Genomic DNA, 14,152 nt, shown 5'->3' on the forward strand with positions numbered 1-14,152 from the left:
TATATACTTCTGTTGGTTTAAAACAAAAATAAAAGCATTCAATCTCCAGTACTTACATAAAAAGCTGGGCTGGTGGTATGCAGCAGTAATCCTAATGCTGGGGAGGCAGGGACAGGAGGATCCCTGGGGCTTGTTGGCCAGCCAGTATAGTTGAATTGGTAAGTTTCAGATTCAGTGAATTCAGTGAGAGACTCTGCCTCAAAGAATAAGGTTGAGATCAATTGAAAAAGGCACTCAATGCTGACCTCTGCACACACGTGCACATACACATACACACTTTTGAATAGTATAATAATTGGACATATCTATGAGTGATAGTGTAATATTTCACAGTAATTAGCATTTTTATTTCCTTATTATTAGCTTTGGGATGACAGTAGTTTACAAGAACCTAATGTAGAGTTGCTGGCTTAGATAGAGAAATCCAAAGTGCCAGATGATAGGGAGTGCCTGGGAAGGAGTGGCTGGATGACAGCTGACTTGACAAATTATTTCTAGCTTACATATTGTCTAGATTTACAGTGGTATGGACTAAGATATATTCCTCCAGGTCAATCTGAAAAAGTCGATGTGAATGGAAGCAAATGGACTGTTACTACCTTTCACACCACGCCCCACATGCCAACTTACCTTGTTGCACTTGCTGTATGTGATTATGACCATGTCAACAGAACAGAGAGAGGCAAGGAGGTGAGTAAAGAAGATCCCATAGGTAAGAGACATGTGCTGACCACATGGCATCCATCTGATCTACCTCCGTAACCCTCTGTCGCCTCCTGCTTCTCTTTCCCAAGCCCTGAGGAGGTGTGGCTTTGCAGAATGTGATGCAACAAACTGGGTATGGTGGCACCCTCTTTTAATCCCAGCACCTGACAGACCGGGATAGGAGGATCATGAGTTTGAGGCCAGTTTGGACTATATAGTGAGACCAACCCTCCCATCCCCTTCAAACCAAAGGAAAAAGGAATGAGACAAAATTTTCCATGATAGCTCTTTGTAGATGTTTCCCCATGTGAAGCCCATTTTTCAAGGCAAGTTCTTAGTGCCATCTTCCCATTTCTACCTTTATAGGGAAGAGAGAGAGAGAGAGAGAGAGAGAGAGAGAAAGAAAGAGAGAGAGATAGAGAGAGACAGAGAGAGACAGAGACAGAGAGACAGAGACAGAGAGAAACACTGGCACTGGAAGATATGTTGCTTACTGGGGCATATTCAAAGTGCATAGCAAGCAGGGTGGCCCCGGTACTGACCAATCAAAACAGAGCCCAGCCAGGGGCAACTGCAGTGGCTGGCTGGAGTGGTGCATGCTGGTTAAGCATCATTCCTATTTAAGAGTTATCTAAATTTAGCTGCTGTCTGTGTTCCTTAACTCTGGGTCTGCAACACTTCCTCAGCATTGTGTAAGGTATGATGCTTTCTCCTAGACATGGTCTTAATTCTTATTATAAGGTTTTATGAAAACATCATGATTTGGTGACAGTGTTTTCCCTGCTTGCCTACGCTCCATCATGGAGTATGGTGATAACTAAGGTCAGTGCCTTATGCCCAGTTATTTCTGATTGTGTTGGCTTCACAGAATGAGAAAAGTGAGGTTATGCAGCTGACTGAGCAACTCTTGGACCGGCCTGAGATCTTCCAGGCTCATACCATTGACATATAGAGACAAGGAAGCTGCGGGTGAGCCAAGCCAATCATGAGAGAAAAATCCGTCAAAGCTATTCTGCCTACACTCCTGCCTACCTATGAATAAATAATAAATGCAGTGTTGGATGTAAACAGCAGCCTATCATCTTCCTGAGCTGCTGGTTCCAGCCCTATTTCTCTTGTTGAACAGTTTCTAGGTGATCCTCGACCTTCACAGATGTAACACTGGCCTAGTCAGTTGTTCATGGCACATAATCAGTACACACACTCAGGCATGATTTGGAAGCATGCTTTGATCCTGGTGAGAAGGAGCAGACCTCATATTTCCCATAGCTAGTGAGAGACCTAGGGTAGTCCCACAGCATTTGTACCAAATGGCTTGTGGTCAGCATTTCTGCTCAATCAACGATTCTTGCAAAAATCTGCTTTGCCCTGAAAGAGCACCCTATTATAGAGAATGCCAGCTGTCACAGAAACAAAGAGGAAGAACATGCCTAAGAAAGTAAGGCTCTTAGCCAGAAAATGAAGTTTGGGTTCAGTTTATCAATGGAATGTTGCATTTGGCTATGGTTCAGCTCTACAAAGTGAGGAAGTCTACTGTGTGTTCTGCAAGGGAAAGGAAATACAAGCTTGGAATAGTGTCCAGCTCATCCAAAAATTACTCATTAAGTAAGAGATCAAGATTTAAAGACCTCAAGAACATGGCTATGTGACACAGGAGGCTAAACAGGAGACATTGGTAGGGATGGAAATGGCTTACTTGGTAGACTTGGGCAACATGGGCATTTGTAAAGGTATCTTTCCTTCTGCTGTCCAGATCTACTGTGTCCACTGAGGTTACAAGAACACATTGGTGGGTCACGTGTGGTTTTGAAGGACTTTATGGCTACATCTTTAAAATGGTCCTCACTGACCTGTGTTTCTTGTAGCCTCTTGGGGGCACACACCCTCCAAACCCAGCTTGAAGTTCCCATAATTCACCTCGCTTTTGGCATACCAAATGTCCATTTGTGGGAAGAGATTTATAAACTGAAAATTCATGTGCAAGTACTAATTGATAATGCCCTCATCCCTTTCAAAAGGCTACAGTTAAAACTGATTGTCTCTACTATGGGAAGAGGAGAGATAACTGTTATTTCCACCCTGTATAATGGCCTTTGGAAGTTGAACAAACTTCCTAACTTTGGTCTCAGAAGTTAGAAGTTTAGTTTAAAAGCAGAGCAAAGTCCCAAGGACATCTTTTCCAACAAAACAAGGCTTTTGCAGCTCAGGAAGAAAGAAATCAGTGAGGGGATCCAGGCTGGAACGTCAAAAACAAGTGGCTATATTTTGTGAACGAGAGCATTCCTGAACCTTCGCATAATTCAAAATTCTCAAAATTCAAAACAAAATTTCCAGCAGAAACAGACACATAATGAGGTGGACATGTTCCTGGAGCTCATACGTCTGCAACTGTTGTGCTGTTTTTCTTTTCTCTTTAGTCTTTTCAGCCAATGCTCTGCAGAGAGCACTTTCTTAACAGAATTCACATAAAGGTGCACATTTTAATTCCCTTACCTTTAACTTTTGTCTTAAGGACTTTAAGTTTCATGCATGTTCTTTGTCATTAGTGCTGATAATTGCTTACAGAGAAAAATAATGCTGTAGAGTTTAAAATATTTTAATTCCTAGCACTTGGGAGGCAAAGGTAGGTTGATCTCTGTGAGTTCAAGGTCAGCCAGGCCTACATAGTGAATTCCAGGCCAGCTGGGGTGACAGGGAGACCCTGTCTCAAACACACACACACACACATCACAATAGGACTACAGGTTGAAACAGGAGCACAGCAGTCATAAAAATCAGTCACACAAATAGGTTCCCAAGTGTCCAAACAACAGCGTGCTTATACAAAAATGACAGCAGTGCCTTTTGCCAGCTAAACTGGAAATATCATTATAACACAACAGAGCATATAATTCACTTACTCCAACAGATTGGTGGTATGGACCATCCCAAGGATTATTTTACAATTACAGAGTTACACATTTTTTAAAATTAAAGTTTAAGTAACACACTTCTAGTGGGGGATGTCAATCACTCAGTGAATTGCATTCTGGGATTTTCTCAGAATATATATGAGCTTAAATATTTAAAAATTTTTGCTTCTTCTGAAAACATAAGACACTGGCTCTAAAAACATCAGGGAGTGAGATCTGGCTTTGGTAGGCTAAGGCTGAGATCCTAGCAGACAGCCTGAGAAGGTAGGTTCAGACCTCCATCGGTATAGAGGCTCTGATCTCAGCAGAGCACCAGAGAGTGTCCAGTTCTGGCTGCCCTCTGGCCTCCCTCTGGCAGAGGGCCTGAGAACACAGGGGATTGCCTCAGAGCGCCTTGATCCTTCCTCTACGTGGTGAAGGAAGCCTGAGTGTACCTGACTGGCACCTGAATTGGGCTTCTCTGGGTACTCCTGAATAGCTGATCTGAAGCCATCAGTTCCCTCCAAATTAAACCTAAGAGAACCTGAACCCTGACCAACCAGCTTTACATAACCAATAAAGAAAGGATCTAGGTACCCTGATAATACAAAAAAAAAGCATTCTTCAACTTAATTCTCATATGAAAATCATAAACAAGAAATTCACATGCCAAAAAATCACAATGAAAGAATAATAAAATGGAAAGCCAAAACACTATGTCCCCACAAAACTCCACCAATCCTGTGGAAGAGTTCTACAAGGAGAACTCCCTAGAGATAACCCAGGACACTGAATTTTAAAAAACAATCATAAACTTGATCAAGGAATTCAATGAATTTAAAGAACACACAAACAAATCAAAGAGCTAAAAAAAGACAGAGATAAACTTCTGAATGAATTTACTAAAGAGATCGAAACATTGAAGAAAACTCAGGCAGAAATGAAGGAGGTGCAAAACTCAGTAAGCCAACTTGAAACAACAGGGGAAAGCCTCACTGCTAGAATGAACAAAATGGAAAACAGAATATCAACACTGAAGGATAAAGTTGAAGAATTGGACCACTCAAGCAAAGGTTATGGAAAAATTTAAAAAACACAGGAATGGAATATGCAAGAGATGTGGGATGCTGTGAAAAGTCCAAATCTATGGATTATAGGAATAGAGGAAGGAGAAGAATTTCAGGTCAATGGTATTGATCAGATCTTAAACAGGACTGTAGAAAAGAATTTCCAGAAATTAAGGAAAGACATCCCCATACAAATACAGGAAGCACATAGAACACCAAATAGACAGGATCAGAAAAAAAAAAAAACTCCCCATGACATATCATAGTAAAAACACTAAGTACAGAACAAAGAGAGAATACTGAAAGTAGCAAAAGAAAAACAACAAGTCACATACAAAGGAAAGCCCATCAGAATTGCAGCTGACTTATCAATGCAAACTATGAAAGCCAGAAGAGCCTGGACCAGGGTATTTCCAGTTCTACATGACAATAGATGTCAGCCTAGAGTACTTTACTGAGCAAAAATGTCTATTATAGTTGAGGGGGAAGGAAAAATCTTCCATGACACGAATAGTCTGAAAGAATACATGTCTACAAAACCAGCCCTTTAAAGAATACTTGTAACAATACAAAGAGGAGAGAGATAAACAACTATACCCCAGGGACAATGAAAGAAAATAAATAAAGGTAATATAAAATCAAGGAAACACAAAATTAGACAGAGAACACAAAGAGCAATCAAAACGACGGCAAACAATACACATCTTTCAATAGTAACCTTAAATATCAATGGACTGAACTCCCCAATCAAAAAATACAGGCTAAGAGAATGGATTAAGAAACAAAATCCATCTCTTTGCTGTCTACAAGAAACCCATCTCACCTTCAAGGACAGGCATTACCTCAAGGTAAAAGGATGGAAAAAAATATTCCAAGCAAATGTCACTAAGAAACAAGTAGGGGTTACAATTCTAATATCTGACAAAATAGACATCAAAGTAAAACTAATCAGAAGAGGTAAGGCAGGTCACTTCATTCTGATCAAAGGAACAGTTAACCAAGAAGACATTATAACTCTTAACATATATGCACCAAACTCTGGTGCACACAAATTCATAAAAATAACACTACAGGACTTTAAGACACAGATTAACCCCAACTCAGTAATAGTAGGGGACTTCAGTACCCCACTGTCTCCATTAGACAGGTCAACTAGACAAAGAATAAAGAGAGAGACATCTGAATTAAATGATACCATACATCAAATGGACCTAACAGACATCTTTTGAATATTCCACCCAAGCACCAAAGAATACAATTTCTACTCAGCAACCCATGGAACTTTTTCAAAAACTGACCAAAAAACAAACCTCAACATATACAAAAAAATTGAAATAATTCCATGCATTCTATTGGCCCACAATGCAGTAAGCTCAAAATCAAGACTGAACAAAGCCCTAGTCACTATAGGTACTCATGGTGATTAAACAACACACTCCTAAACAATGAGTGGGTCAAAGGAGAAATTAAGAAAGAAATAAAAGAATTTCTGAAATTCAATGAAAAAGACAATACAACACAACACAACCTCTGGGACACATTAAAAGCAGTCCTAAGAGGGAAGTTTATAGCTCTAAGTGTCAACATTAAAAATTGGAAAGAACCCAAATAAATTACCTAACACTGCAACTCAAGACACTGGGAAGGCAAGAACAAATGAAACCCAAACCCAACAGAAGAGAAGAAATTAAAATCAGAGCAGAAATTAATGAAATAGAAATAAAGAAAGCAATACAAAGAATCAACAAATTTAAGAGCAAGTTCTTTGAAAAGATACATAAGATTTATAGGCCCTTATCCCAATTAACCAAAAGGGTGGACCCACAACAAAATTAGAGATGAACAGGAAGCATTACAAACACAAATCAGAGATGAAAAGGGAAACATCACAACAGACACCCAAAAGATCCAGACCATTATAAAGGAATATTTTAAAAACGTATATGCTACTAAATTTGAAAATCTAAAAGAAATGGATGGATGTCTAAAATCATGGGAACCATCAAAGTTAAACCAAGAAGAGACCAACAGTTTAAACAGACCCATGAAACAGTAATACAAAGCCTCCCAGGCCCAGATGGTTTTACAGCAGAATTCTACCAGACATTTAAAGAAGACCTCCAACCAATAGTTCTCAAAGAAAGAAATAAAGATGGCTAAGAAACATCTAAAAAAGTGTTCAACATCATTAGTAATTAGGGAAATGCAAATTAAAACCAACCTAAGGTGGTTTTACCCCAATCAGACTGGCTAGGATCAAGAGAACAAATGATATCAAATGCTGGTGATGATGTGGAGGAAGGGGAGTGCTCATTCACTGCTGATGGGATTGCAAACTCATGAAACCTCTGTGGAAAACAGTGTGGAGAACTCCTAAAAAACTAAAAATGAACCTACCATATGACCCGGTTATACCACTCCTTCGCATATACCCAAAGGACTCATCCTATGGTAGAGACACTTGTACAACCATGTTTGTTGCTGCTCCTCTCACAATAGCTAAGAGATGGAAACAACCTAAATGTCCCTCAACTGATGAGTGGTTAACAAAAATGTGGTATATTTACACAGTGGAGTTCTATTCAGCAGTAAAGAAAGATGAAATAATGAAATTTGCAGGTAAATGGATGCATCTAGAAACTGTTATACTAAGTGAAGTAACAGACTCGGAAAAACAAACTAAATATGTTCTCCCTCTTATGTCGATCCTAGCACCAAATCCTTTTAAATTTTAGGTCCTTTTAATAAGAAGATGCTATACAGCAGTCCCTTCTGCATGAAATAACTACCATCATCACAACATCAGCTGAGCCTGATCGCTAAACATATTCACAATTGGGCTTGTTGATGGTTGTGCTCACTCATTAAAGGAGGGCCAAGCAGGATCATTGGATCCTCACTGGATTATCCAGCCACTCTTCCCAGCCAACTGTATGTAATTTGGCCCTAATCACACATGGTCTCCTGGATTTGGGGAGGGCTAAACTATACAATCTGGGGAAGGCTAGGAAGAGAAGCATGACTCATGCTGGGTAAAGGCTTTCCAGTGGGTATAGCCTCGGGTAATACATGCACCTCAGCAACCCCTAAGTTATCTTGGTAAGTAAGCTCAATAAATTCAATGGTTCCCCAGTAAAACTTTAACCAAACATTGGTTTGACACTAGAACCTTAAAAGGGTTAAATAAGCATTGCTTAGCATCCCCAGGAAAAGAAGTCTCACAACAGATAGAAAATTATTTGTTAATGCTATTATGTCTCAGAATTATTTTTTTTTAAAAAAAAAGAAAATGAAAATGTAAATGATGTTAAAAGGATATGGGAATGGAGGTGTTTTCCAAAATAGAAAAAAATGAGAATGTCTAAGCATGTGATGAAGGTCTGTTTAGAACAGGTGACAACATGGACTGGAGAGATGGCTCAGCAGTTAAGAACACTGGCTGTTAAGAAAGTGATGAAGCTCTGTTTAGGTTTTTTATGATATATAAAGGATGAGATGAAAATACTATACACATAATCTTAAAATGTCTATGGTCATAGTTTAGTCAACTAGCTTAAGGAACAAATCATATATCTAGTCAAAGTTTATCTGAGAATATTTTGTTTTGTACCCAAGCTTTATCTACATAGCACATGATAATTAAAAGTACCAGACTGGTGGAACTAACCTTATTGGATGTTTAACAGCCATAGTTTGAGGCCTTTACTAATGTGGTCAGAGGGACTTAAAGGACAGTTTTAGCCCCTTGTCCTCCAAGGTCGACCAAGTTCCAGGGGACTATGGAACATCTCTCAAAATGTCCTATAACTGTGGTGAGCCACCTGTCCTCTTGTTCAGAGAGGCCATGGAGACCCCACGAGACAGACTTGAACCAGTGTCCAGTCTACAAAGAGGAGAGTCAACTCAGAGGAAACATCTCATTCATGCTTCCCAGCAAAACCAGACATGGTGGAGCAGGACCTTTGACTTATCTTCACATAGATGCAACTGGTAAAAGAAAGGAGCCAGGAGCTCCTCCCAAGTCCATGTGACCCTTGAGGAACAGATCCTCAAATGACCTTAAGTGTAAAAATAAATTGATTTATTTGGGCCAATTGTATGGTCTTAAAAGGAAAGTGTAGCCAAAGAGTAAAGTCATCAGTATATTTCTTTAAGAGTTCAAGGGATTACACTTCCCAGTCATGAGGCTTAAGTCTATATAAAAACTTATTTAGACAATTATTTCTCATTGAAGATTTTGTTCCTAACCAGAAAGTGCTGCTCAGGTGTAAGACTTCAAATCTTGGTCTCCAATGCTGTAGGGCCCACCTGTAGCTAAAGGAGACAACCAGCTATTTTTCTAAAATGATGGATAAATTTGTTTTCTCTCCCATCTAGAAGCCTTTGAGAGGTAACTGACACTGATTATAGCCACTCCAACAGCTATCAAAATGCCTGAAAACGAACCCAATAGGGGGATGCTTTTGGAAACTGTTGTCAAGAAATTCCAATGGACTCTCATATGAACATTTGAAAATTACCCTGTTCCTACTTTTTTCTAGTTCCCTGTCTAGAACTTGTAATGGTAATTACTCTTGCCTTACTTCTCCTTCACATCTCCTGTTCACCAGTCAAGGACTTTCTTTACCCCTTAGAGATAAGAGTTATGCAATTTGGGAGTCTTTTAAGTAGACCCACTGAAGGGTACCCCAATTGCCTCTCCCTGGGTCCCTGTTCAGCCTGGAAGAAGCCAGAGCAGTCTGCATCCTGATTCCCTATTGGCAATTTGGGTAACCTCTTCAGAGGATGGCATGATAAGAATAGGAGGTGGGATTTGGCTAGGTAGTTAGGGTAAAAAGACCCCAACGAAAAGTAGCCAGTTGCCAGTTCCTTGGCTAAAAGTCAAAATGTCCTTGGGCCTGTTAGCAACATACTCTGTTCCAAAGGTCAAAAATGTCGATAGTATTTGGGAGCTTGTATCTAATCCTTAAAAGATTTTAGGGTTGCCTCTTCAGAGGGGGCAATGTTAGAGTAGCCAAAAGCCACATTAAAAAAATAAATAAGTCAAAGAAGAAAAAAAAGAATGATTCTTTCTAGGGAAAGTTATTGACTAGTTTTGAATATGAAGGAATTTCTTAGGATACTGGGAGTGGTTTATAGCTTGGTCTGGGTGGTGGTTAGCTACGTATACATATTTGTATGTATAAATATTCCCTAAGTTATGTAGTTAAGCTGTGCATTTTATGAATGCTACACATAAACCCCTAATTAAAATGCACTATTTTTTGCTTTGCTTTTTGCTTAAGAGAGTCCTAGCTATGATACTGCTGATTTGGATAAGGATCCTGTATTCACTGTCTGTTGTTGCATAAAGATTATTCTAAAATTTTGCTGTTTAAAAAAAATCAGGGAGCTGGAGCAAGCTGGCTGGCACTTTTTTTTTTTTTTTTTTTTTTTTTTTTGAGACGAATCTACCTGTAGCCCCAGCTGGCCTAGAACTCACTATGTAGACCTGCCTCTTCCCACCTTTGCCTGCCTCTTCCTCCTGAGTGCTGGGATTAAAGGTGTGTGCCACCACACCCAGCCAGGCTGATACTTTTCAAAGTCAATATTGCTGTACCTAATTATTGCTTATTGTCTCATTTAGATACGTGTCTGGGCCCGGAAAGACGCCATTGCAAATGGAAATGCAGACTTTGCTCTAAACATCACAGGTCCCATCTTCTCATTTCTGGAGGATTTATTTAATATCAGTTATCCACTTCCAAAAACAGGTGAGACATTTTTAAAATTCCATTGCAATTGCATTCTGCCTTGTAGCCTGAGTTGAGGTCACAGGATACAAGCTTTCAAGAGGTTACTGCACTAATTAGCGTCTATTTTGGAGTTAACTTCCTGACCATTCACCATTGTATTTGACACCTGCCAAAACACACCTACCAGCTCTGCCTATGCCTTCTCGGGTGCCATCAATCAGCAGGTCAAAAGCCCTGGCATTTCTGATTCCTCCTGAGTGTCCAGTGGAGCCCCTTCTTTGGGTCTTGCATTTTAAAACATCTCTCATATTCTGTATTTTCTCTATGATGCTGTGCTTTAGAACACTTTAGCTAGTGAGCTGTCATGACTTATTCTAAATATTCTTTAGCTGTGAGTCATTGGATTAGAACTTGGTTTCCCGTCTGTGGGTTTCATTGTAAAAATTGGAATCATGTGTAGAATATAATATGATCCTTGAAATATTTATGTAAATATTTTCTCTCTCCTAGATGTTTGGTATGTTCAAAAAGTTGTATGAGCAACTCAGCTCAGAAAGTTGTTCAATGTGGTTGTTTTTTTTTTTTTTTCTCTTTAAATTGTTGAGTATTGTGTAAATTTATTTTGTTTTTCCAACGTGTTGTTGAAATCTTAGAAACAGTATACTCTGCCTATATTGGCAGATGCTAAAAGAAGGTGGGGAGAAAATGTTTGGCATATGAGGCCCTGAAACACCAGGAAGACAGGCTCTGCACCTTGACCATTTTTGTTTAGGAGAAATAAAGAGTGAAGTGTTGGGAACTAGCCTAAACCCAATTAGAAACTCCAGTGCTTCCTGTGACTTAGAAAGGAGCCAGCAGGCTTGCAAACCAAGATCCTAGCACTTCTGTGCTGGAGGTGCTCATGGTAGCCCTTGCCCAGGCAAAAAACAATCCATCTGTGCTCATTAGATAAGAACTCTAGAGTTATCCTTGTTCTTATACTGCATTCTGTCCATCAAATGAGACACTTTATTCTTTCTTTCCCCAACCACTTACTGCCGCCCCACTCCCTGTTTCTCCTTAGTGTATGTCTCCAGCATCTCTACTCAAACAGTCCTTAGATGGTTTTACTCTCCAACGTGTTCTCTTATATGGAGCTGGAAGTTTTGTAGAGAAATATATTATGTTAAAGTTTTCTGCAGCTTTCCATTACCCTGAGAATAAAGTCAAAGCCCTGACCGTGTCTTTACAATAGTGTACAAACTTCTTTCAGGATTTTAGCAGTTTCTAGAATAGGAAGGGTTCTAGGAAATGTAATCTGAACTCTCCTCTGTTCTCCAGGCTCTTATACATCACATGCATTTTGCACTTCTTGGAATGTCTTCTAATTAACTGGAGAATTCACTTTTCCTATTTGTCAACTCAGTGTTCCCTTACTAGGAACCCTTCCCTGACTCCTTTTCTCATGCTTTCTTGGCCTCTTGTGCACCCCTCCTTCTGAGTCTTTAATACTATCTCCTCCTTGTCTTCCCCTTTGATTAGGAGTAACTTGGGGTCAGGATTTTGGTTGATTGTCTTTTTCTTTATACCAATGTGCCAGTGCTTGTCTTAGATGGCACTAACAAGCATTTTGGAGATAAGAGGCATAAAGGCATGCCATTAGTAATTCCACCCAAATTCTCACTAGATTATCAAATCCTTGGGTGTCAGATTATCTGAAACTTAAATATTCTTCATAGTGTCTATGATAGTTTACCTTAATTATCAACTTGTGATCTAGAATCTTATGGGTGACAGGCATCTGGGCATGCCTCTGGAGGATTATCTCAGGTTAACTGAAGCGGGAAGATCCACCCACTGTGAATGGCACACTCCCTGGGTCAGGGTCCTGGTCTGTATAAAATGGAGAAAGGGAGCTGAGCATAGACATTCATTCCTCCCTGCTTTTTTTTTTTTGATTGTGGCTGTTAATGTGGCCAGCTCCTTCAAGCTCCCACTGTGGTGCTTTCTTCACCATGATGGGCTGTAACCTTGAACTTTGAGCCAAAATAAACTCTTTCCCCCTTGTGTTGCCTTTGTCAGGCTACTCTGTCACAACAACAGTGAAGTAACTAATATAGAATACTAACACCAAGAAATGAGGCCGTTGCTGAGCATGTGGGTCTTGGGCCTTTGAAACAGCTGCCTGGGAAGAATGTGAAAGAGTTTGGAACTTTGGGCTAGAAAAGCTTTTGAATGCTACACACAGAGCTAAAGTGGCCATTCTGGCTGGATCCTGGATGAGAAGAATGGGGAGAGAAGTGCAGAGCATGGAGTCTGGCCCAGCTGATGAGGTTTAGAGGGAAACAAAGACTATTAGGACCTGGCCTAGGGGCCCTATATGTGATATTTTTGTCAAGAATCTGGTTTCATTTTGCCCATGTCCTGAGAACTTGAGTGAAATTGAATTTTAAGGTAACAGGCTAATTTGTTTGGCAGAGGAACTTTCAAGACAGGAGAACATTCAGGCTGGTGCTGATAAAGCAGCTGTAATTGTTGTAGAGATCAGCACTTAACAGAAACCTCCTGAGGACAATAGGAAGGCTGTCCTAAGGGTACAACTCCACTCATTGGAGGCTCCATCTTGTGAAGATGAAAATTCATTTGAAGGGAGAAAATCTAAATTGAACCAGTTCCCAATTCCTTGAAGGCAGCTGCCTACAGAAATATTTCCCCATGTTTAATACATAGAAGCTGATATAGCTGTGGTTCAAAAGCAGTAGACTACATCTTGAGTTGCCAGTAGAACTCAGCGTGTTATCCATGTGGTACTGGTATTGTGAGTGTAGTAGATGTATGAGTGAGGGGGTCATGGAACCATGCCTCAGAGAGTGTCTGAGGCCCCGAAATGTGTATCAGGGTTGGAGTCCCTGCAAGGAGATTAGGGAGGTTATTATGTGATGCTATAAAAGTAAAGCCTAACATGAGTGAAGACCCCAAGATTTTGGTGATGCCAGAACCATAAGATGTCTGGCGAGAAAAAGTACAGGCATGGAGTGCTACATGTGGCAGAGCTGGAGGGGTGGAGTAACTTATGATCTTGGGGCCCAGTGAATTCCATCATGATCCCAAAATGCTGGACATGGAGCTGCAGGATTTGGAGTTTGCCCTGCTTTATTTTGATCTTTCTTTGATTTTTGTCTTTTTGAGACAGGGTAGCCCCAGCTGTCCTGGAACTCACTATGTAGACCAGGCTGGCCTGGAACTCACAAAGATCCACCTGCCTCTCCCTCACAAGTGCTGGGATTAAAGGCGTGCGCCACTGCGCCCGGCAGTTCCAATTATTCTTTGCTATGCCAAGATTCTTCCACTTTGGAGTGGGAATGCTTGTTCTGTGCCACAATATGTTGGAAGTATGTAACTTGATCTTTAATTTATAGGTGCTCACAGTTAAAGAGATTGCCTTGAGTCTCAGATGAAATATGGACTTTTAAACGGCTGGAATTGCTAAAGCATATAAGTACTTTTGAAGTTGGATTATATTTTGCATTATGAATGAATATGAGACTTTAAGGATAGGAGGTGGAAGGTTATGCTTTTAGTAATGTGTTCGGGTGTCCACTTGACAAGGGAAGGAGTTGTGATCATTAATCTCACAATAGTCATCTTGAGATGGGTCTCTGGGAATGCCTGTGAGGGATCATTTTCATTAGGTTAACTGAGGTTCAAAGACACACCCTAAAAGTGGATGGTACCATCCACTGGGCAGAGGTCCTGAGCTGTATAAAAAGGAGGA

General features: G+C 40.2%; 1 protein-coding gene across 1 annotated transcript in view; it reads left to right on the forward strand.

Annotated features, from left to right (window-relative positions):
- The window catches only part of Lvrn (laeverin), an 87,393-nt gene that overhangs the window by 18,792 nt on the left and 54,449 nt on the right, over positions 1-14,152 (forward strand). The window contains exons 3-4 of the mRNA XM_008825276.3: positions 551-690; positions 10,290-10,416. Coding sequence (XP_008823498.1) covers positions 551-690; positions 10,290-10,416 — 267 coding nt within the window. The remainder of the gene's footprint in view (positions 1-550; positions 691-10,289; positions 10,417-14,152) is intronic.

The sequence above is a fragment of the Nannospalax galili genome, unplaced genomic scaffold (genome assembly GCF_000622305.1).
Source record: "Nannospalax galili isolate Female #2095 unplaced genomic scaffold, S.galili_v1.0 scaffold128, whole genome shotgun sequence".
Lineage (NCBI taxonomy): Eukaryota > Metazoa > Chordata > Mammalia > Rodentia > Spalacidae > Nannospalax > Nannospalax galili.